Source organism: Asterias amurensis, chromosome 1 (genome assembly GCF_032118995.1).
Source record: "Asterias amurensis chromosome 1, ASM3211899v1".
Classification (NCBI taxonomy): Eukaryota; Metazoa; Echinodermata; class Asteroidea; order Forcipulatida; family Asteriidae; genus Asterias; species Asterias amurensis.
This window is the reverse complement of record NC_092648.1, coordinates 21,350,824-21,376,210: the sequence shown is the minus strand read 5'-3', so window position 1 is coordinate 21,376,210 and position 25,387 is coordinate 21,350,824. Positions and strand designations below refer to the sequence as shown.

The following is a 25,387-nucleotide window of genomic DNA, read 5'->3' as shown; positions in this document are numbered from 1 at the left end:
CCTAGGTTACTTCAAAGGAAGCCTTTTCTCACAGCTGTCCATTGCTTGTTACCAAGTAAGTTTTTATGCTAACAATAGACTGTGCAAGTCTCGCGCACCGGAGCGAGAAAACACGACAACTGAAGAATTAATTTTGTTATGAATCAAATCTTTGCTTTAATTTTTTCTTAATGCCGAACCTGAACAACAAAAATACCCATTAGAGCTTGTTTAAATTAGTTTTAGCTTTTTAAACAAATATACAATTATCGGTTAAAGTCTATGTATAGACAAAAGTAAAACTCTGGGAAAAGGATGTTTGTTTGATTTTAAATGTTTTGAAACCCCTTTTGTAAATCTACGCCCGAATGTGAAACTACTGAAAGCTGGTTTATACGCGGACGCACGATGGTCGCAAGGGCGTTAGATAAACGCGTTACGCATTTTAAAGAGGAAGCCGACGCCTAAGCGACCAATGAAAAGGCTTTCCACCCGCGCGGCCAAAACAAGCGTCTGCGTAAGTTTCGTGATCGGAGATGGGCACAAATTCTTAATTTATTACAAGTAACCTGACCTGAGGTCAAGTTTAATTATCGGTTTTTCTTCGTTATTATGTTGACTCTATTTTTACTTTTATATATGTTGTTAATTAGTATTACATTTTTAACAACATATGTCATTTTTATGATCATAAACTATATTAAACCAAAGTAATGGACGAAACAAAATCTCCCCAACGTAAAACTCCATAAGGTTGGGACCACAATGGTCCCGGAAGTTCAAATCTGCGCGAGACTTGCACAGTCTATTACTCTCAGTAATAAATTACCAATAGTAATGACATAGCGGGTCCTACCTCTAGTATTGTGTTGTACTCCATGCCTCCTCAAGCCTTCAGCAATTGACCACTGACACTATGATTACCAAATATATCACATCCTTGAAAGTGATACGGTACTTTGCGATAAGAGGCTTGAGCAAAACCCAGGCAGGAAACATGAGGGGATTCCCCTTCTGGCAATGTGACAGCAATGTTGTGCTTGACTTTCTAGATTTGAAAGCCACTTCTTATTGAGTCAACAGCTACTGGTAGGGATTGGTATGTTAGTGTTAAGTCCATATTGAAAAGCGGAGAAATAATCCTATTAGGCCTAATACAATTTTTAAAACATGTTTAGCGTCCTCCCTTTTTGAAAAAAAGATAGAGGAGGACCTTTTTTTAATCTTTATTTTAAATGGTCCCCTAGCACATTTTTAAAGACAACCTGCTTGGCTATGAAAAAAAAAAAAAAAAAAAATGCAAATAGAATCTTGTTCTAGAACCTCTGCAAGGACAGTGTGAAAGTGTGCTGGGGTAACGCCACGGTGGGGTAAACAAACTCCTGGGGCCGCCCCAGGGCTATATTCCACCGGGATAAGAAATACAGTGTGAAAAAGGCTTTATAGTGTCCACTGTTCACCATGTCTCAAAAAGGCTCACGAGAGCTAGCTGCAGGGCATGGCAAAAGAACCCTGTGTACAGTACTGATATAATTACAGGTCAGTATAAATGGTTAAAACAAATATTAGCCATTATTTTGTCCCTGCTGCAAAAGTTACATCATAATCCCAAAGCAAAAGGCCACACAAGTAAATTTCTTTCAATTTATTGAGCCAATTACTTTCTTTCAACCAATTGAGCCCAAATGTTCACAAGTTCGTTACTTTATGCATTTATTATGATGCTGCGATACACCAAGTACGGATAGTGGTCTTTGACAATTTCCAAATATATAACCCTGCCTTTAAGAAGAGCATTTTATAGCTTTCCAGCTATTCCTTATTACCTTGCATCTAAGTGACTTTCGATATGATCTATGGTGAGTCTTCCAGAGTCTTAGAGACAGCAGTTCAACCCACAACGCTCTATTCTGCATATTGACAAACTTGTATCTCTCCTGGAGCGATTCCAAGTCGTGTTGGAGTTTGCTAACAGTGCAAGAGCATGGTTCCTCTATACAATGAAGACACGACATTCTGGAATCCGAAGGACTTCTGATATCCGAAGGACTTCTGGAATCCGAGGGACTTCTGGAATCCAAAGGACTTCTGGAATCCGAAGGACTTCTGGAATTCAAACGACTTGTGGAATCCAAACGACGTCTGGATTGTTTTCTCTTCGGGCAGATACTCAGCACAGAATCCTCCAGGTCTTCTTCATCGATGAAAACTTCCCCTCCACGAATCTTCAAATGGGTTTGCTCAATTTCAGTTATACTTTCAAGCCCCTTATTGACATCATCTGGTTCTGTGTACGATTCAAAAGCTTGCGGATTCGTCCCCATCTCATTCCTTTGGTTTGATCTTGTTTGAACTCGAACGGCATCTCATTGTTTTATAAAAGCAGCTTCTTTGTACGTGGATAATAGTTTCTATTCAGGAGCCCAAATAATTCCTTTTGGAATATCTGTTCAGTGGTTTTCAGCAACATCCTCTAAACGTTCATGAAGAATCAGAGCCACCACGTCTTTCTGAATTACACATCCATTATCCTTACCTTGTTTCAATTCAAACTGAAAAGCACGGAACAAATATCCGCAGATTATAAACGGTATTTCAGAATCTCTCAAGACAGTTGAGGAAACCATTGACGCAGAAGACTGCAAATTGATGGATCTCTTCTTCTGACTACAGGAAGTACATTCTTTCAATCAGTGCACACATTCACAACAGGACAGTACACATATCTTCACTCTGGGACTTTCATCATTTTGCGCACATAAACAGTGGTTATTATTACAAGCAAAGTTGCATATCATCAAAGCACGACCACAAACCTTACACAGGAAATACTTCTCAACTAACAGTTTCACTAACTGCTACGTTGATACTGAGAATAAACTCCACTCCAGTGGTAATAATAACAAATGGTATGAGAGTTATCGTTCCAAAAATTGAACATCAAGGGCTTAACTTTCGCTTCAACCAACCGAGCGTCGTAGCTACACAAAATTCATCATGGATTGACTCAAGTCTCAGTTTTTCTCGGTAGTTTTATTGTTCATCAGAGCAGCAGCAGAATCTGAACTTCACTTGTACCAGCCAGTTCTCCTCCTCATGTCCGAGGAAGTAATTTAAAATTATTTTCCAATAGATATCATTCCAACTCAATACATTAACAGTGTATTTCCTGATCCGTGAACTGAATGTTATGAGAAAAGAACACTTGAAACAAATATTCAAACAAACAAAACTGTAATTCAGTTCTCATGAATAAGAGTGGATGTGGCAACAGAACTTAACATTGTTCACCGGTTTCCTCATTGATGATTAATTGAGTAATGAGCGATGAAACCAAGTTATCAATCTTCAACCAAATTTGAGGGTGGTATAAAACAAAACTAAATCAACAACAAAGAATCTACTGAAATTATTTTCACTACATGTATAAGCATATATTTCCATTACATACTGGAACACTTAAACAAGTTTATTTCGTTTAGTTTAGTTTATTGCCTTTACTGTACAAACATCGAAACACAGCGTGGTGCAAAAGGGAAACCCCGAACAGTCCAATGTAATGGGGACCCTTGATCATGCACAACGACAAACAAGGAAACAAATATAACAACAAAAAAGCATGTGTGTTTTGTTATTTTTTTTTTAAATAAAAATACAACCAAGGAAAATCTGCTAAGTCGACACAGTGTTCCCCTTAACTGGCACTGGACACCTTTGGTAATTGTCAAAGACCAGTCTTCTCACCTGGTGTATCTCAACATGTATGCAAAAAAATATAATGGACCCTTCCCATGAAATATGCTAATTACATTCACGCATGCGTACAGACCCTGTTGGTTGGCAAACGCCATAGAGTTGTGCACTAAGCAGACGCGCCTGCGTGACGCACCCATTATCCATGTACAAAACAGCGCGATGCTCCCTCAATTTGCCAACCAAAACATTAGTGCGCACGCGCTATGTGCAATTTACATATTTAATGGGAAGGGTCTATTCAATTGGTCATCGAATTTGCAAGAGAACAATAAAAGAAAAATCACCCTTGTTGCACAAGTTTGTGCGCTTTCTGGCCTGATGATGTCTTTTAATACTTGAGTGAAAAATTACCCCTTTCTCAAGTAACTTTTTATGCTAATAATTATGTTAAGTAATTACATGCAATAGTGTCCAGTGCCTTTTATGTGTTCTCTTCATAGTTATACAGGGAATGAGGCCTCATTCAGGAAGAACAAAATTTACTTTCAGTTTAAAGCAATGAGCAAAGACAACATATGTACTCTCCTGCATGCCAAGTACAGCACTTTGGGTTTTCCCTGGAAAAAGTCACATTAATTTGTTTCTCTCTCTACGTTGATCGAGGGCCAATTTCAAACAAGTTAAAGGCACTGGACACTATTGGTAATTACTCAAAATAAATTTTAGCATAAAATCTTACTTGGTAACTAGAGCTGTTGATAGTATAAAATGTTGTGAGAAATGGAGTAACATAATATTTGAGAACGAGGTAATTTCTTAATCAAATAATAAGCCTTTTAATACTTTTGTAGGCATCTGAAAGCACACATGTTTGCACAACAAGGTTGTTTTTCTCTTATTATTCTCTTGCAAATTTTCACAGATCCGTTATTTATTGCATATGTTAGGGTACACCAAGTAGGAATAATTACCAAAGACGCCAGTGCCTTTAATATTCTTTTTGACTGTGTATCAATCTTAAATGCTCTGCAAAGTGTTAGGAAAATAGAAATCACAAAGGTGGAACTGACAACTCATCTAATGATCAGTTTTAGTTCTTTGTGAGATCGGCCACAGGATACTTAAAATAACACAAACAATGTGACTACCTGAAACAAAAAGAGAGAAGAAAACCACAAAGAACAAAATATTGACCAATAAAACCCCTTTAGTTGATTCCAATAACTATTAAATGCACTATGACTTCATAGATACAGAAAGAGAGAGTGACAAAAAGCAAGAGTTGTGTGGATTCACTTCTACTTTGAAAACAAAAGTGAATACTGAGCTGTTGGGTTAAAGTCATCAACCCATTGCAATGAACACAAACTTTCCCTCAAAACAGCAAAAAAGCATCCAATCTGTTAAAGGGACACGCTGCCTTAGCAAGTTGTCTATGAAAAGCGTTTGAACACGTTTGTTATGAAATGCATTCGTTGGAAATGTTTTAAAGACATTGGACACTATTGGTAATTGTCAAAGACTAGTCTTCTCAACATATGCACAAAATAACAAACCTGTGAAAATTTGAGCTCAATCGGTTGTCAAAGTTGCGAGATATTAATGAAGAAAAAAACACCATGGTCACACGAAGTTGTGTGCTTTCAGATGCTTGATTTCGAGACCTCAAATTCTAAATCTGAGGTCTTGAAATCAAACTCGTGGAAAATTACTTCTTGCTTGAAAACTAAGTCACTTCAGAGGGTGCTGTTTCTCATAATGTTTTATACAATCAACCTCTCCCCATTACTCGTAATCAAGAAAGGTTTTATGATAATAAATATTTTGAGTAATTACCAATAGTGTCTACTGCCTTTAAAAGTAAAGTATAATGATCCACACAAATATGCCTCGGCTATGGTCTCTAAAAAGGTTAAAGACAGTAACAGTTTCACACGAACCTTGAGTAATGGTGAAGGCATGGCTGTGATTTCCCTGTTGTGTGGCGTTGAATGTGTCGCTGGTAATTGTGCATAATGTGCTGGTGCTACTGGTGTTGTTGAAGCGTTGTTATTTGAACCAAGGAAGGTGTTTCTTGCTCCTACCAGATGGTGATATCTGCTGACAGGATTGCAAACATTTCATTCAGTAAAAGTAGACAATTTGAAGAGTGCAATGGCGTGGCGATTTTGAACACTAGCAGAGCCTTTCTCAAGGGCTATTTTGAACAGTGCATAGATTCTATAGATCAAATGGCAATGTCCAATTAATAAGAGAAGTTGCACAAGGCCCTTGGCACAATATACTTTTTCGGTGCCAAGAGGAAGAAATCACGCACACATAAGTGTGCATTTTACCAAACTTCCTGACTGCAAGCAATAGCGTATTGTTCATTAGTTTAAAAACAATTTACCACAAGGTTGGCTCTCGTTCTAATACCCAACAGAATAAACACAATCTTATTTCAGTGAACGATTCTCATCGCTACAAAAAAGCAAAACACTACACAAATTGTATCAGTTGCTACTAAAAAATCATCATTTGCTACTCAACATTGGTATTCAGTATGCACACAAAATATTCCGTCCAAATATTTTGCCATGCAAAATTGCTTGATAAAAACAGTCCTATGAAAAAAACAATTTTAAAATCCATACATGTAGGCATATAACTGACTGTTGTAAGTGAAGAATTCCGAGGTAGCAGAGCCATGAATTTGACCCAGTTGTAAAAGCTTTTTAAAGGCATTGGACACTATTGGTAATTGTCAAAGACCAGTCTTCTCACTTGGTTTATCTCAACATATGCATAAAATAACAAACCTGTGAAAATTTGAGCTCAATTGGTCTTTAAAGTTGCGAGAGAATAATGGAAGAAAAAAATGCACTTGTTGCACAAATTGTGTGCTTTGAGATGCTAGATTTCGAGACCTCAAACTCTAATTCTGCGATCTCGAAATCAAATCAAATATTTTAGTGAGAAATTACTTCTTTCTCAAAAACTACGTTACTTTAGAGGGAGCTGTTTCTCACAATGTTTTATACCATTAACAGGTCTCCATTACGCGTTACCAAGTAAGGTGTTTATGCTAATAATTATTTTGAGTAATTATCAATAGTGTCCAGTGCCTTTAATACAACCCTACAAAATGAAGCTTACATCTTCCTTTTTTAAACAGTGCCCAATTTCATAGAGCTGCCTTTAAAAGCACAAAAAGTAGCTAACCACAACAAAAATATGCTTACTATGTGTTCAATTTGTGACTGGTTTCCTGCTCATATCTGCTAATTATAAGCAGAAAACTGTTAAGCAAATTTGTTCTGCTAAAGCAGCTCCATGAAATTGAACCCAGGGCTTACCTGTCCTCAGCTCTAAAGAGGGGTAGACTAGCCGTCACTGCAAGGGGGGACTTAGGCGAGCTGGCCTTGAAAGGAATTGGAGCTTTCCTGAGATCCGACGCAACAAAATTCAGATCACTAGAGACCCTCGATAACACCTACAAGAGCAAAAACACAAATCAGAATACATCATAAAAATCACTTACTGGGGGGATAAGTGAAAGGTACTGATGCCCCAGTCTTTCTGATTTATTTTATTTCAGGATCGTTTAGAAACTGAGGCAGAGTACGAGTTCTTGACCATGGCTTATACATGTAGTGAACATAGAGTTGCTTTAAAAGCACAAACAGTAGCTAAGAACAATACGAGTACATGCTTACCAGAATAAGGTTACCAGTGAAACTACCATGTCTTAAGTACAAATTTTGACTGGTATCTGATACTATCCTGCTAAGTTTTGCTTAGCAGCAAATTGTTAAGCAATATTTTCTGCTTTTAAAAGCAGCTAAATGAAAGTTGCTCAAAATGAGTGGTTAAAATAATTTCAGATAAATATTTAAAAAGTTCATTAAGTGTGGCTCATTTGCGTTTGACCTTGTGTTTGCTACTATTAAAGGGTATTTATATGTACTTTTTCCTAACAAAAAACACAATGTCCACAGATTTACATTAAACTTACACGGTTTGAAGATTATGATAGTAGAAAGCTTCCCTTGAAATTTTACTTACTGAGGTGCTGTAGTTTTTGAGAAATGAGTAAAAGTAACAATTTTCGTCTCAGTTTTAGCATGTCAAAACGTATTAACCAGTTATGCTATGGTTTTGGTTTAATATCATAACTGGTTAAGGGGATTCTACATGCTAAAATGATTTTGGTCTCATGAGACCAAAATGATTTTGTGACTTGTTTTACTCATTTCTCAAAAACTATGTAATATTTGAAGGGAAGCTTTCCACTATCATCATCTTCAAACCCTGTAAGTTTAATGTAAATCTGTGAACATTTTGAAAAAGTACCCGAATCCTAGAAGAGGGACTGTCAAAGTTATTAAAAGGTGCCTGTACATAGAGGTTCAAACTCTTATCCAGTAACTGTACATGCGCGTGCATGCTGGCCGTCAAACTACAAAATGATGATGCCCTTTCTGATGTGACAGCAACAGCACATGAGCAGTAACTAGATTATAGTTCATACTCCATACAGCCACAGGCCTACAAGTTCGTAAAGACAGACCCCCTTTGATAAAATGCAGACTTCAGGCCTGTAGGGCCCTATACTTCGTTTTAGAAAGGGCAAGGGCACCAAGACATTTTCTCCTTGGTAAAGGCCAACCTAAATGAGGAAATTGGAAATTGTTAATTTCTACTGTAGCATTTTGAGGACACCAAGGCATGGAGGCAATCGCCTTCGTTGCCTCCGTGAAGTATCAGGCCTGAGACTTACCTCCAAATAACTATTTCTTCTTTCCCTGCCTGTTGGCAAAGGTCCGTCATCAGTGTGTGGCATCATGCTGGTCATTTTGGGAAAAAAACTCTCCGCTCAAATTTTGTAGTCGTTTTAAGGTTTAATCTCCTATGGCTTTACAAACCCCCTTCATTGTTGTGGAAAGTAATCTGTTGATGAAATAAAAATCGATATTTATGTAAGATTAGAACTACCGCATGAAAACAGTGTCTCTTTTCTCGAGGGTGCGTTTTTAAGAACTAGCTTTTAACTTTTGTACTTTTAAACAGAACAAAATTCACAGGGGCAGGATTTGAACCAACAACCTCCGGATTAACGTGCTAGCTCTCTACCAAGTACGCCAGCACTCTATGTTGGCAGTCTCCCTCATTTGTCATTTGTTTGGGGATGCCAGTCAGAAGCCATACAACCTTAACTGCTGTGTAGCCAGGTATCACACCCTTGACAGTTGCTAACTTCTGACTGGCACCCCTGAAAAAGATATTCATAAAATTGTGAGACCATGTGTGAAGTTTGGTTATGAGGAGTTCAAAGAGCTCTCCTTCATAGCAGGGACATAGAAGGGTATAGCGGATACCTGGCATGCTGGCCAAGGTTGTGTTTTCATGCCCAACATGCAGTGGCTGGGATTGTGGAAGTGTTGTTGATACATATTCATGAGCCGTTCATAAAGTAGTGCCACAGTGATACATTACAAAGGTCAAATTCAGTTTTGTGAACACTCATTTATGTACTGGTAGAGTCCACATTAAAGTGGGGAAAAATTACAAGTCTCAAACCTCACATTAAATTGGTGTAAAATGTCTTCTCTTTTTTATAATTCTTTTAGAGGAAATTTGAAACAATGAAGTCATCGGACATCAGAAACAATGTCTGTCACTTTCTGTTTATCCAATTTTTCTATCTAATGACCTTTCATCAAGGCTGTAAGTGCAGGGCTTCTACCTGCAAAGGTATGGGATTTTATCTGATATGGGGAAGGGGGTTTGCTCCCCCAATTCATCATGCATGACCCTTTTTCAAGTAATAAAGTAAACAACATCACTACCCATAGTATTAATAAGTTTTGACTTAACTCTTTGTTATGATTTATTTCTTATTTTGTTCTCATAACGGGATAATAAATGGAAGTTATCACGTGATAACAAAACAAAGTTTACAAGAAAATGAACATTCTTAAAGCATGAGTACCAACCAACAGAAGAATCCTTCCACCCAGAAGTGGAGGTACACGTATGGTACGTATGGTGCACAATTGTGGTAGTCTGTGAGGACTCATCCGGAGACAATATTGTAAGTTTTTAATGGGTTCCGGTTTTGTGTGTTCTTTTCATTGTCCTCCCTTCAGAAAATATTGAGTATACTATACAGTAAGACATCTGAAGTATGAGTGCGTATGGACTCAAATAGAGATGCAGGCTACGAGTGTAGCGAGTGCGAGTGTGAGTGCAGCACTGTTTTTGAGTAGCTCCTACACTGGGCAACATAATTCACGTATTTTTAACTTGTTTCGTCAGTTTAGTCTTTTGATACTTTTTAATAGTTGTTAATAGTTTCCAGCTGCTTGTGGATGCTACCGAAAGATAAGTTATCTGCTGTTTTCTGCCTACATCTGACTGTTTTTAACATTGCCCTTGGGTTGCCTATGCACTCTCCGTGTCTTCACCAATGCAACGAGGTTCATTCAACCGTGTAGCGTGTGCCACACCATCGCTACCCCTGAGCCTCCAGTGTGGCTGTTGGCGTGAACATGCCTCGTGTACTGTACTCAGCGGGGCAACTTCGTCGTTTGCAAAACTCAACCATTGCAACGATGAAACTCCCTTCGGCAGTTTTTACTATCCTACGTGAGTTAAACCTATGCCGCAGACCACCGACACGTCGACTTTATCGTGGAGGCTACACTACACGATCATGTACTTTCCACCGCAAAAGCATCCATGAGTTGGGACATGTCGGAACAATTCCTGTAGTTGTTGGGCGGCGGCGGCGGCCATCTTTAAATGGCATGTCGACGAGAACTAACTCTACCTCGCCAATTCTGTCACGCAATAATGCCAACCTGGTCGTGATAAAACAGGATAAAATGGAAAAACCCAGAGTCTGTCAACTTCTCAACGTGAGTACACTAAATGCGAGGTCAATATGTAATAAAACAGCTGACATTTTGGAAGTCTTTAATGAAAGAAATGTTGATGTCATGGCTATCACGGAAACCTGGCTCAAAAGTAAGGACACCGTTACTCCATCCAATCTCACATCTCAGGGACACAAGTTTGTTCATAGCTGTAGAATCAATAAATCTGGTGGAGGTGTTGGACTGCTGTACAAGCCTGATGTTAATCTACACATCCCCTCCATTAGATTTGCCACTACATCGTTCGAATACATGGAATGTGAGATTCTCTGCTCGAGGAAAACAGTTCGTTTGTTCGTGCTTTATCGACCACCTGCCTCCAGCATAACCCTGTTTTTGACTGAGTTTAGCACTCTGATTGAGAGTATGCTTTCATCACCTACTGAATTTGTTGTTATGGGCGGTTTCAATATACACTGTGATCGTGTTGATGCTAGAGACACAACATCATTGATGAATCTCCTCGACTCGTGTAATCTGAAGCAACATGTCCATCAAACAACACACAACCGAGGACACACGCTAGACTTGGTTATTACTCGCTCAACCCTACCCATCATCAGAAACATTGATGTGTTTGATTACACTTTATCTGATCACTCATTGGTAACTTGCTTTCTTGATGTCGACAGACCTGCACCACAGAGGAAGCCTGTAACTTTTGGCAAGATAAGAGACATTGACACTGCTAAGTTTGCTGATGATGTATCTACATCCACACTTGCACACATGGCAAGAGCTGACACAGATCCAGCTGATCTGGTCAGGGCATACAACACAGTCATGGGAGAAATTCTTGATCGTCATGCTCCCCTGAAGACTAAAACCTTTACTCTCCGCTCCAATACTCCCTGGTTTTCAGACGAAATTCGACGAGAACAAGCTAGACGCAAGAAACTTGAAAATAAATGGCGTTCTACGAGCTTAACTGTTGACCGAGACATATATAAATACCAGCGCAACAAGGTCAGTGAACTCATCCAAAAGTCAAAATGTACCTACTACCAAAACCTCATTGTTGACTGTCGAGGTGATGGGAACCGTATTTTCAGAATTCTTGACGGTCTGCTCGGTCGTAAGAAGGTCGCACAATTGCCATCTGGTGGATCTGCAAGTGATGTTGCCAGCCACTTCAGTCAGTTTTTCCAGAACAAGATCTTCAACATATGAATGAACTGCGAGGAGGTCGTTAATAATGAAGCTACATCGGATCTTGATGATCTCAGACAGCATCCACGTAGTGCTCCCGATGATAATCTTGCACTCAAGACGGTCTCCTATCTCCACATCGAAAAACTAATACGCCAATCACCACCCAAGTCCAGCATCATTGATCCCATCCCAACCAAACTTCTCAAATCATGTTTATCTGCGGCTGCTCCATTAATTGCATCAATAGTTAATTCATCGATTACTCACAGTGTGGTACCTGAAATACTCAAATCTGCATCTGTTACTCCAATCTTCAAAAAGAGGAACAACGATCTCGAGAGTCTCGCAAGTTATAGACCTATCAACAATTTGCCATTTCTCGCAAAAATCCTCGAGAAAGTTGTGGCACATCAACTCTCACACCACATGTCACAAAACCATCTGGATGAACCTTATTAGTCTGCTTATCGCAAATTTCACGGGACCGAGACTGCTCTTACACGCATACAGAACGACATCCTACTCAGCATGGACCAAGGGAAAGTGGCTATCCTCGTTTTGTTGGATCTCAGTGCAGCTTTTGACGCTCTTGACCATCAAATCTTGCTGGAGAGACTACAGTCGCACGTCGGTGTGTCGTCGGATACGGCTTGTTGGTTCAAATCGTATCTCGCTGGCCGAACTCAAACTGTGAACATTACAACCGACTCGGAAACGGGTTCATCATCTTACCCCTTAAGGTACGGAGTCCCACAGGGGTCGGTATTGGGGCCCCTCCTGTTTAACATTTACATGCTACCCATTGGTCAAGTCATTCGCAATCATGGTTTGACCTGTCACTTCTATGCAGATGATACTGTCCTGTATGTATCAGCTTCACCAACTTCAGATGGTGTAACAATGTGCACTTCACTTATTGAGAGATGTTGCACTGACATCAAACGTTGGATGAACTCAAACTACATGAAACTCAACACTAACAAGACCGAGCTGCTTGTTATAGGTACACCTGGACATTTAAATAAAGTTCCTGCCTTCAACTTAAACATTGGAGATGACTGTGTAGAAGTTTCAAAACAAATCAAGAATCTAGGGGTTGTATTTGACCGTAACATGAAAATGCAAACTTATATTCGTGAAGTAGCTCATAATGCCATGTACCATCTACATAACATCATTAAAATTAAAAAATATCTGACTTACTCGGTTACTGAACAGGTTATTACATCTCTAGTTATGTCCAGGGTTGATTATTGTAATGCTCTGCTTGCAGGTCTTCCTCAATCTACGATTGCACCTCTACAACGTGTCCAAAATTGTGCAGCTAGAATTCTTACAGGTACTAGAAAATTTGATCATATTACCCCTGTTCTCATGAAATTGCACTGGCTTCCGGTAAAGTATCGTATTATTTATAAAATTTGTCTGCTTGTTTTTAAATGTATAAACAGTCTAGCTCCAGGCTATCTTTGTGAACTATTGCTTACGGTTAACTCTACTTCACGTAGGACCACACGTTCATCCTCAGATAAAACTAGATTGCAACCTGTGAACACTAGATTATGTACTTACGGTGACAGAGCTTTCTCTGCAATAGCACCTCGTCTGTGGAACCAGTTAAATGTTTGTCTCAGGGAGGAAAACTCCCTCTGTAGCTTTAAATCTGGGCTTAAGACACATCTTTTTAGGGAAGCATTTTTAACTTAAAGTATTTTTCTATGTTCTTACTGCCCTGCTGCTTCATATCATTGTTGCGGTTTTTATAATTGTTATTATCATAATTATTGTTTGTGTTTTTTACTGGATCAAACAATTTCGGTGGCTTTTACTCAATGTGTTTGATTGATTATAATTCATCTTTTTACTTGTAAAGCGCCTGGGAGCATTTTTAATGGATTTGGCGCTATATAAATGTTTATTATTATTATTATTATTATTATTATTATTATTATTATTATTATTATTATTATTATTATTATTATTATTATTATTATTATTATTATTATTATTATTATTATTATTAATATTCTGGATTCTTCTGACAACACAAAGGCTGCTTTTATTATTCTCACATCAGCCACAAGCAAGAGTGGAGGTTGAACAACATTATACCTCTGCCCATAAAGTAGACCCATTGTACATATTACAATATCCCTCCCCTTTTGAAAAGTACAATTATTACAAACTTAACTGATGAGCAACATATACCTCCACCCATAAAGTAGACCCATATACATAATACAACAACATCCACCGTGTTAATCAACACCCGTTTCGTGCTCTAAACCCAACACCTATGCAACTGCGAGCCCCACCATTTAACCATAATATTTTCATGCCACATTATTTGCTTTCCCATGTTATGAAAATGTCAAGTTCAATTAGACACTACTTGAATCAAGTCAAACTAGAAGTATTGGGAGTGCAGGACAGGATTTGTTTCATGTGTCATCTTTTCAATCAGTTAAAATGGGTAGCTTCCTTGTTTCTATTTCCTGTAGAGCAATTACAGATTCTGATTTTTTTCGTTTTCAGTTTAAAATTAATTTCAGTTTAATTGCTAAAAAAGTCTATTAAATTTTTGGTGAATTGGGTGAGCAAAACCCCCTTCCCCATATCAGATAAAATTAGTTTTACCATTACACTGATGTGTATAAGCTCAAGAGCTCCGTGAACAAAAAATCACAGGCATAGGGCCTATTTATATAGCAGGAAGATCACCGAGTTTGCCAAGTGCTAAAAAGAGGCTGTTGAATCCTATGTTTAAAGCAGTGGGTACCACAGTGGGTTACTGGATTTTAAATTTGCATTGGGGATAAAGAATTGTGTTCTCTTCTTCTAGATGGGATTAAAAGTATGTGAAGGAATTCCGCACACCTGTGCATCGCATTGAATGAGGTACATTACCAACATTGATGATGTGCATTACTTTTGATTTTGCGTCTTTTTGTTGAATTATTCATAAAGTTTCAAACAAAAATTATCAAAAATTATTTTTGCAAATAGTTAGAGTACTAAAACCAATCAGTCAAATGCATAAATTAAACGGATATTGTAATTGTTTGCTGACTAGTGTTCTCTAGCCAAGGGTAGGGGGCATTACAAGAACATAATTGCGAGCGCATAGCGCAACGCAATTACGGCGTGGGGTCCTGGGCCACACTTTTTTATCTTTGCATTGTATGGGCCCTAGTCATTTAGTAGCGATAACATAACCCTCCTGCCAACGTGCAACTACTGGTCATTATGTCCAAACACAAGGTCAGTTAATCTGACAATAGTGTTGTTTTGTTATTTTTTTTTAGGAAAGTAAGGTCCAATTATTTCACTTTTGCCAATCCTTTCACTTTTGTCGGTCAGCCAGTAAAACTATGTCACAAAACAACTGATATTGTGAAAATACATGTTTTAACAAAAAACTAAGTTTATTATTTAATTCATTTATTTAGTTTAAAAAGAAGCCAATAAATAATAATGAAAGCAGAACACTTACGTGATAAGTATTTGGGACCACTGCACTTCTTTCCAAAAAATGTGGTATACAACTTGACCGAGTGAGCTAAGTACAATAGAGTGACAAAACGTGCGGAGGACGTAGGTGAGAGAGGCGAAACTATTGCGAAGGACTTGAACTTCTGAAGTGATCAACGCATTATTAACTACAACTCAAATTGAATGAAACTTACTCCTGCTACTTACGTAAAAAAACTCTCACTGCCTTGTTGAGTTTGTTGAAACTCTGCTGACAGAGTTTGGCTTCAATCCCTTCATACATAGCAAATCTGTTTCTGAAATCATTATTCACAGCTAGCTGATAATAATTACCAGCTTCTGTTTATTATGATTACACTTGACTCATCATCGGCTGGCTCACCTCCAAGAAAACCAAAATAACATTCCGCTGTCAAACACGTACGTACGAGAGGATGTTTTAATGTGTGAAACTAGCTAGCTGCACGTTTATTACAATGCGGAAATCCGACAACTTTCCGGAAAATGTATTGATAACAGCGCCCTCAACCGTTGAAGTCAGTTTACACTAGAGTTTGTGCAGGGGGCGGGCGGGGAGGGGGTCTTGTCTGGGGAGGGGGGAGGGGGGCCGGGGTGTATTCGTATACCAAGTCTCTAAAAGTCAAATGTGAAGACCAAACCCTGTGTCCCGTTGTTGCCCGTGGTACACACCTTTATAACGTTTTGTTTAAATGCGAGGTTAAAGTCTTAAATTGGACTCTCAAAAAAGAGGCTAAAAAGCAATTTCGTTTTACTGTTCTGTTCTCAATAATTTTACTCATTTCTAGAGCGTCTTCCACCTCTGCTGGATATTGCAATCATAAGTTAGCCTATCCCTACACGCTTAATAATGGTGTTGCTCTAAATCCGCACGTTTTGTGTGTTCCGATATGTCCATATTATAAATGTATTACCCCTAAAAAACAACCAAGTTGGCCTCTTTTTACTTGACTGTGATTGTGGAGAGGTGTGGGAGTGGAAGAGAAGTGACAATCAATCATTTCGCTTTAATAAATGTGAAAGTACACTTTAGTCTCGTTCAAAAGTTAATCAAAATGATTTTAGGACCAATACATTTTAAGATTTGTAATTCAATCCATCAAAATTCAAACCTAAAAGATTGGTCCCTAATACAGTCCTTCGGATTCACTTTAAATCCCTCCCAAAATGCACAGAATGGCTGCAACCAGGGCCCAATTTCATAGAGCTGCTTAACCAAAAAATTCTGCTTAAGCAAAATAATCCATGGTCAGTAAAATCGGAATACTGGCCAAGACTCCACTCAACTGTTATGCTAAGTAAACAATAGCTCAATACCAGTCACAAGCAATGTTTATGGCATGACTTTTTGGCCAGTAACCTATGTAAAATTAACAAGCCATTTTCATGCTTTACCAAATTGTTTGCTTAAGCAGCTCTATGAAATTGGCCCCAGACCTTTATCATGGTTTGGCCATCTTGGGTGAATTTTCTCCCATTCGGCTCAACGCAACCAAACCAAGGCTGGAGGGAGAAATAGTCTGGGTTCTTTTTGCACAATATTAATAATTAGCAATCATTATGACCAAGATGGTGCATCATGATCACGGGTTTCAATCAGGGGGGGGGGAGGGGGCAGGGGTACATGCCCCAACTTTTGGAGAGAGGGGACACAATATCAAAATGCCCACCCCCCCCCCCCTAAAAATTGGCCTAAGATTGCACCACAGAGCATCTAAAAAAATGCAAAATTTCCCGGGCCCTCAAGCCCCCCGTACCCCACGCCGTAAAGCTTGACACCCGCGCTCACAGATTAGCACCTCCCCTCTAATAAAAAGGGGGGGGGGGGGGGGACACACAATATCAAATGTCCCCCATGTCTTTTACCACCTTTATAATGAAACTCAGCTGTTGCAGTATGTAAGACCAAACATAGTCTTGGTGCAAGACGTTGCGCGGTGCGCGTGAAAGGAATCCCTCCTTGACGATGCTGCTAACGATTGAGATGAAACGCCGTCTAAAAATGCTTAGACGGCGTTTCATCTCAATCATTAAAAGTATGCAGAATTAGAAATAATAAGGATAAGCTATGAATAGTTGATTTATTTTTTATTTTTTTAAAGGTAAAACTACCATTAAAAAAAAGAAAATGGTGCATGAAAACTTGAAAAGGGCCTTAAATTACAACATCTGAGAGGTAGGCACACACCCCCAGACTTCCTAGTAGATTGCACCAGAGAGCATCTACGACAAAAACACAATCCCGGGGTCCTAAAGCGGGCCGGACCCAACGCCGTAATTAATGTTATCCCTTACGATGTCCCACATTTTCAAGACAGATTGACGCCCAGATGATCATGATAAAGGTCTATAAATAGATCCCTACTTTGAGCGGCCATTCTGTGCACTTTGGTCAAGCTGCTTTTGGCGACTATGTGATTATAGTTTTGTAAGGGCATCGCCGACCTGTCGAAAGCCTAGGTTTTAAAGGGGATGAAGAATAATATAGGGAAATTTATGCCTGTCGGTGTCCCGGTTCTCCTAAGCGTCGGTCCGGCTTTTTAAAGTGTTTTTCCGGCGGTCATATCGTGTCGTCTGTTGGTCTGGACAACCCGGCTCTACAGTCGGCGCAATCTCATTAGGCTGCTCGGCGGAACGTTTTAGACAACATCGTTAATTTGCGGTAACACCATGTGTGTATCTACATTGCCAGGTAGATTATGTACTTTTGGAAGTTTTTAGAACTTCTCTTGCTTTATATTCTACTACCGCGGAGTAGATTTCTGGAATTCGGGAAACTTCTCAGTTCTAAAAAGAACTGTCCTGTTTTTTTAACTAGAATACATCTTTAAGTGTCTAAGAACAGTACGCTCACTTGGTGTATATCAATGGATACAATAACAAATCTGTGGAAATTTTGACTCAATTGGTCATCGAAGTTGCAAGGGAGTATAATGAAAGAAAAAGCACACTTCACTAACTTGTGTGCTTTCCATACAGATGCCTAAAAAGACTCCAGACATGAAGTGAAATTACCTCTTTCCAAAAACAACGTTATTTCAAGAGGAAGCCATACATAATCATTTTCAACAACTCTCCATTGCTCTTTACCAAGTAAGTTTTTATGCTAACACTTATTTTGAGTAAATTATTACCAATTAGTGTCCAATGCCTTTAGTAATAAGTTTGCATTGTTTGTTTTTGTGAATATTATGGGCTATAATCCTTTCAAAAATGTCAAATAAATAGAGGCCCCCTCGATCCAAGAACACACTTTCAGTCAAAAGAAATGTCCAAGGGATATGCCAATGAATCACCAACATCAATTTTGAATAGCTTTTCTTGCTTTTAATGTTATTGCAATATCACACAATCATCACAATTATAATAGCCATTGGTGTGTTATACGGAGTTCTGGAAATGCCATCCAAATTATTGAAATCCAGGCAGAATTTTATCTTCAACTGAAGACATTGTACTATGCAGGCAAATAAGTCGACACCACAAGATAATTATATCAGGACGATTGCATTCTACCAGTTTACACGACAATATTTTGATATAATACCATGCAGGGTTACGCCATTTTGTTGACACCCTTAAAAGATGGCACTTCCCGAGCTTCGTAGCATTAAACTTGGTGCACAATTATTATTGCAACATTAACCAGATATTTACATTTACATGCCTTTGGGTTTTAATCCTTAATACTGACATAAATTGTGTGTAAATGTTTTGGTCCTCAAAGAAGAATCGTATGCATCATCTGTATATAATTACAGTACACATCCTACAAAATCAGGCCAGAAGCCAATAATAACAATTATATGAAATGTATTGAGTTAGTTTTTTCAATTGAGGATTTGTGTATAAGAAGAAAAAAAAAATCCCCAAGAACTTGACTTTACATCTTAAGGTTAAGATTTCATCTTAAGGTTAAGACATAATTATCAGTTTCTGTCCGGTTTTTGGCAAACCCCTGCACAGATAATGGTGCCAGCTTGACTACGTTTAGCCAAAACTTTGCATGTGTGTTCGTACTGTCTTGCCATGATGCTTCAACAATAAATACTAATTTAAAGGTTTACTTAAAGTCACCTGGAAATATAATTTTTATTTTTTCAAACATAAGAGTATATGTTTAGTAACAATAAAACATTTGTTTTAGTAATTGTTTGTCATGATTTATATGTTAAAAAATAGTTAAAGTTGTTTGGGGTTGACTCCCCCTACCCCTTTTGTGACGTCAATCGAGGCAGACTTTGATGCGTAGAGTAAACACACGTGCAAGTACAAGCAAGTGCAAGTCATTGAGTTTGTACGTTTCGAAAAAGTTGTTTTCTTGCATTTTTCCGGCAATGCCGACCAAGTGTATTGCTGCTGGATGCAGCAAAACAACTAAAGATGGGGTCAGTCTGCATGGCTGGTCAGACTCACAAGAGCAATAGTGCCTAGTGGTCCGTCCGGTCTGACGTCTTTTTCAGCACTGTCAGCATTTTCTCTTCAAATATCGCGCCTCGATTGACGTCACGAACAGCGCCTCATTTTTATTTTTATTGATAGCTGTATTTATATTTAGGGGTGTCATCATCAGACTTGTAACATATTTCCAACACCTTTGCCTTTACGTTCAACACCAAACATGGATTTCAGGTTAGCATAAGACAAGCCATATCAAAGCAGCCCCATCCTCTATAAATCCTTATAAAACACAGAGGTAAAACAGACACCACTGACAAGATGACTCTTGCAAGAGTATTGTTCGCATTATGAAATCATATGGAATCTGGCCCATGTTTTCATTACACTTGGTCCATAATAGTTAACAGTTGGTACCGGTTTAAATGTTGGAATGGTTTGAAAAGGCACTGGGCACTGTCGGTAATTACTTAAAATAATTGTTAGCATAAATTTTACTTGGTAACAAGCAATGGAGAGCTGTTGATATAGTATCAAACATTGTGCGTGGAGAAACGGCTCCCTCGGAAGTAACGTAGTTTTCGAGAAAAAAGTAATTTTCCACGTAAGTATTTAAATTGGATTTCTGAAAGCACACAACTTCGTGTGACAAGGGTGTTTTTTCTTTCATCATTATTATCTCGCAACTTCGACGACCAATTGAGCCAAAATTTCCACAGTTTGTTATTTAATGCATATGTTGAGATACAGCAAGTGAGAAGACTGGTCTTTGACAATTACCAATAGTGTCCAGTGTCTCAAAGTTACAAAAAAGTTACCAATAAGTTTTTATGCTAACAATGCTTTAAATACAATTTTGAAGTTATTTCCTTCAAACATTGCAGTTTGCACAATGCTGTGCTCAATAGACGATTGCATAAACTTTCAGCTGATTATAATCCGATCACAAGTGAATCACAAATTTATTATTTTATTGAATAGAAATAATTTAAGTTATATTTTGTGAAATAAAAAATATTGACCGTCATAAATAAATATTCATATTATATGCTAATATACAAAGGCCTCACATAAATAAAGTCTTCATGGCGTTGTTGATACACATAATTAATTATTAAAACAAACCACAGCATACTGACAGTTTTTCTTGCTGAATATTGCACTAAACCAAATCCACTCCTTACTTGAAAGGGATGTGCACACCATTGTAAGAGTATTACACAATCATTTTCGAAGATTTGCACACACACACAACACATGACGTAAATATGGTCATGGTTGAAATTTCCCTTCAAATATTATTCTTGAAATGCTTAAGTTTTTGAGAAATGAGAAAAACAATTAAGTTTTGACCTATGTGAGCCCACGACTCGTTGTTTGCAAGGAGTAAAGCCTGTGGATTCTCACGCTCAGTAAAAGCATCATAGCGGCAGCAGAATCACAACGAAATACACTGTTTGCTGTTACAAAACTGCGTGACTGTACATTGTTTATATGCCATATAAATATTAATACTTTTTTTGACGTTTTATGTCACAATGCTGCGTCATAAATAATGTCATGAAATGTTGTACACGATGTGTAAGAAAAGATTTCATGCTTTAAAATTGTTGAAATAGATACCATAGACGTATATTTATATTCAACAGCACGGATGAAAACAGTGTGAAATACTGCGTGAAGGCACATACAAAATGGCCGCCACTATAGGATTACGCTAGCCGGTAGAACAGGCATGTGCACACAATCAACATCATAATAGTAGCCTTCAATGGTTATCATAATATGCTACTCTTGAAATTGTTTAGGGATTAAAAATGGGGGTTGGCCTAATCCCAACCTTACCCATTCGCGTCATCTTTTAAAATTCCTCCAAACAAATTGACACTTCATGGACGAGTGGTATTAAGGGCGTCAATTTTTAAAACATAATACAATCTCTCCTATATCAGTATCAACACGTGCAGTTGACCAACTAATAATTGATCCCTTTCAAACCATTTTTAACCTTACTAGGGTAAACTAAATAACTTATAATAATATACAACGGTGTGAATGGACTTATAATAATTAGCGTTTCGAGTCAATATGACCCATACATATTATAGGCTAACATCAGGCCCTTGACCATGGGGGCGGGGGCGGGGGGGGGGGGGTAACAAAAAGTCCACAAAACCAATGCAGAAAATGGTGCGCGAAAGAAAACGGGCTCATAGGTTGACCTATGGCTTGAAATGGGGCCTTCATTCCCCTCCCCCCCCAAAAAAAAAAAAAAAAAAAAAAAAAAAAAACCACCTGGTAACGGGCCTGACTAACAATAGTAACACTTTTAATTTTATAACCTCAACTCAAGTCTTCAATGTGGCCTAATTTATTTTCCATGAGGTTTGGTTCAGAACTGGGCACAAATCTGAGTGAGCTGGTGTCAATGGGCATATTACGTATGCTCACACGGTCCAACTGCTGGCGTCGATTTATCAGCTGCGTTTTGGCGCGCAAAACTTCCACATGACTCCCGTTAATCAGTGAGTTGTCTGCTAGGGAGCACATGTTACGGATCATGTCGACAGCTCGTTGGAGGCTGTCGATGTGGGCGGCCATCTCACTCTCCTTGTCCTCTTTCTTCTTGTGGAGCTCGTTGATGAGCCGGCTTTGCTCTTCTTGGATCAGCCTGATGTACTCACGGGAAGTGTTCTGGAGATCTTTCTGAGCCCGGTCGGTGCGACGCTGCAGGTCCCTGGCGATCTGGACGGTGCATTCAATGGCTGTAGAGAAAACACCTAGCTTTCTCTTACATTCAGCCAGGATGGTCTTGATTTCTTCTCGTTGTCTCTCAGCTGCTTCGTGGATGGTCGCCAGTCGGTGTGGGGACCGGGTGTGCTCGGTGCGGCTGCATGTCTCACAGACGAGAAGGTCACATGCCTCGCAGTATGCAGTGACTTCAGCATTCGTGTGCTCAGAACATGTATAGGTACCACTACTACTGCAACCATTCTGCTCGCTCTTCATGTCGTGGCTTTGACCTACCTGCTCTCCGGCCGCTAGCCAGGCATGGATATCTCGCATAACATGGTGGCGTAGGGCCTTCAATCGCCGATGGGCTGCCACACACTCAACGCAGAGAAACTCACAACAGTTGAGGCAGCGTGACGTAGCATGTGCACTGCTCTCGTCACAATTGGAGCACATGAAAGACGTATTGAAGTTTCCATCAGCTGTTATTTCACCCACCAATGGCTTCTGGAGGGAGGTGACGAGCTCTAATAGATTTGCCAATACGAAGTTATTCTTCAGGTCCATCACACCCTCCCTCGGTAGAATGGTCTCTGCCCGACATGTGGGACAAACTACTGTTCCATCGGGAGCCATTTGGTCCAGACAGTTTTGGCAGAATGTATGAAGACATTGCAATACTTTGGGATGTTTGAAGGTCTCGAGGCATATTTGACACTCCAAAAAGTCCCCTATCTTTTCGAGCAAGGACGAGGCAGCCATGACTGGAAACGACTACCCTACTACGTCAACCACACCACATTCGAGACGTGTAAATTGTGTGTTCAGCCCATCATCCGATCTGTACACAGTATGAGAAAACGCGAGGCCAAAATTACAAATTAATAAACATGTATTTCACCGGCGATGATGTATGAATGCAGGCGATGTTTTTCAATAGTGTCCATGCATAACACGCGACATGAGATTAATAATCGAAGAAGGAGAGCCGCTCAACGATGCGAGATTCCTTGCTTTTTGCCTTTGGCGTCAATGATGCCTGCTGCTGAACATAAGACCCATTCCCTCGCTCGTGGCATCAACGAGGATTGCTCACTGCATCTAGAGTCCGTAACATGTCGGCACCGCTGCTGATGATTCAGTTTGAAAGAAAACCCTAATGTCGACACCCGTACATAATACAGAGAGAGCACATTATGATGTTGCATTACAGCTGTACGTATTTTCTCCTCATTATGATTCTCCGTTCAATTGGGTTGGGTCGCACACAAAAAGCATCAACGGACATGTAAAGCGTCATCGTTGTGCACAGCTCTACACAGCCTAGTGTTCAACGACATCATACGGGTTTCCTATCGTCAGTAGATAGCACTGCATCTGTCAAAAGTGGGCTTGTTAGCTCCGTGATTAAAACTGCGTATGCTGATGCCAGAGCACGCGGTCCAATCTGTCCTCTCTCATAGGCGTGAGTGTGAGTGTTCACGGCGTTAGCCTACTTTGGTTCGACTAGCACAGTCTGAGGTGAATCATCTCGCATCGTTGTAATGCAAGGCGTTGTTCAATCAGGGAAACACATAGCTTAAAGGAACTGGACACGTTTTGTAATAGTCATAGACCACTTCTAACAACCCTGTGAAAATTTGGGCTCATCAGTCGAATTTGCAAGAGAATAATGAAAGAAAGCACCCTTGTTGCATTACTTTGTGTGCTTTCAGATACATTATAAAAATGCTTCAGTTGAAGATTTTTAATATTTGAGTGAGAAATTACCTCTTTCTAAAAAAATACGTCACTTCAGAGGGAGCCTTTTCTCACAATGTTTTATACTATCAACAGCTCTCCAGTGCTCGTAACCAAGTAACTTTTTATGCTAACAATTATTTTGAGTAATAACCAATAGTGTCCAGTGCCTTTAAGGTGATGGATAAAACACGAAGCAGTGTTATTGCCTTCTCCTTAGGGCTGACGTGATCGCAAGTCGCGCATGTGTAAAATGTAAAAGGGCAAGACTAGATGCCGCATGCGCACAGTTTTAATACCTGGCTTTAAATTAGATATTCACACATTGACGTCAGTTCAATCTACATGGCCAATTACACTTCATGGAGAATTAAGCACCGATCCAATAAATTTCACAAGAGGTTGTTTACTTTCTAATTTGTTTAGGTGAGCAAAACGCAGGGCGAATAATATAGGCATATCCCTCCTATGTTTGTTAGTACTTTTCTATCAATTTAATTTAAATTGCATTGTGAAAGTTTATGAAATAGTTTGAAATTATAGGATCTCCCATAGTAAACAGTGTATTTTAAGTGACGTGTAGTAAACAGCAAATGCCAACTGTTTTAGTGAATTTGATTTTGGTTAAATTCATTTTTTGGTATGTTAACAAATTGAAAGTTAGCTTTAGCATAATTCACGAGCCACGAAGTGTGACGTCAGACCGTGACGTTCAGGCAAACCCTTCATAAACTCCCAAACACCTACCTTAATAATTATACTTTTTTCAATGAACGGCGGCAATTTTGGAACAAATTATGTTAACATAATGTTAAAGACACTGGACACTATTGGTAATTGTCAAAGACCAGTCTTCTCACTTGGTGTATCTCAACAGTTATGCATAAGATAACAAACCTGTGAAAATTTGAGCTCAATTGGTCGTCGTAGTTGCGAGATAAAGAAAAAACACCCTTGTCACACCAAGTTATGTGCTTTCAGATGCTTAATTTCGAGACCTCAAATTCTAAATCTGACTGGTCTCAAAATCAAATTCGTGGAAAATTAATTCTTTCTCGAAAACTACAATAATTCAGAGGGAGCCTGTTCTCACAATTTTTTATACCATTGACAGCTCCCCATTACTCGTTACAAAGTAAGATTTTGTGCTTATAATTATTTAGAGTAATTACCAATAGTGTCCACTGCCTTTAAATGACTAATGTCTAACAAATATTTGATTATAGAAACAAAAGTACCAGCTTCAACAAGTGGGGTAT

At 39.0% G+C, this 25,387-nt stretch overlaps 3 protein-coding genes across 5 annotated transcripts in view; 1 reads left to right on the top strand and 2 right to left on the bottom strand.

Annotated features, from left to right (window-relative positions):
• Positions 1-15,703, bottom strand: part of LOC139947434 (uncharacterized) — a 36,131-nt gene extending 20,428 nt beyond the window's left edge. The window contains exons 1-4 of one of the 3 annotated variants that reach the window (XM_071945455.1): positions 15,447-15,703; positions 8,438-8,607; positions 7,014-7,150; positions 5,616-5,772 (exon numbers count right to left, since the gene is read on the bottom strand). In XM_071945455.1, coding sequence (XP_071801556.1) covers positions 5,616-5,772; positions 7,014-7,150; positions 8,438-8,512 — 369 coding nt within the window. In that variant the 5' untranslated portion in view covers positions 8,513-8,607; positions 15,447-15,703. Of the gene's footprint in view, positions 1-1,805; positions 3,072-5,615; positions 5,773-7,013; positions 7,151-8,437; positions 8,608-15,240; positions 15,335-15,446 lie in introns of those variants that run through there. The other 2 variants (XM_071945529.1, XM_071945378.1) reach the window with 2 other exon arrangements.
• Positions 10,272-11,765, top strand: LOC139939996 (uncharacterized). Its single transcript, XM_071936222.1, has one exon. The coding sequence runs from the start codon at positions 10,272-10,274 to the stop codon at positions 11,763-11,765; it is 1,494 nt and encodes a 497-aa protein (XP_071792323.1).
• A 6,260-nt stretch (positions 15,704-21,963) lies between the features above and the next one.
• On the bottom strand, positions 21,964-23,883 carry LOC139940458 (E3 ubiquitin-protein ligase TRIM56-like). The gene has a single exon (XM_071936725.1). The coding sequence runs from the start codon at positions 23,148-23,150 to the stop codon at positions 21,999-22,001; it is 1,152 nt and encodes a 383-aa protein (XP_071792826.1). The 5' UTR covers positions 23,151-23,883; the 3' UTR covers positions 21,964-21,998.
• Positions 23,884-25,387: the final 1,504 nt, after the last annotated feature.

Excerpts from the sequence above, each read along its gene's own strand:
- LOC139940458 (XM_071936725.1), bottom strand. The coding sequence starts at position 23,150 with ATGGCTGCCTCGTCCTTGCTCGAAAAGATAGGGGACTTTTTGGAGTGT.
- LOC139939996 (XM_071936222.1), top strand. The coding sequence starts at position 10,272 with ATGAAACTCCCTTCGGCAGTTTTTACTATCCTACGTGAGTTAAACCTA.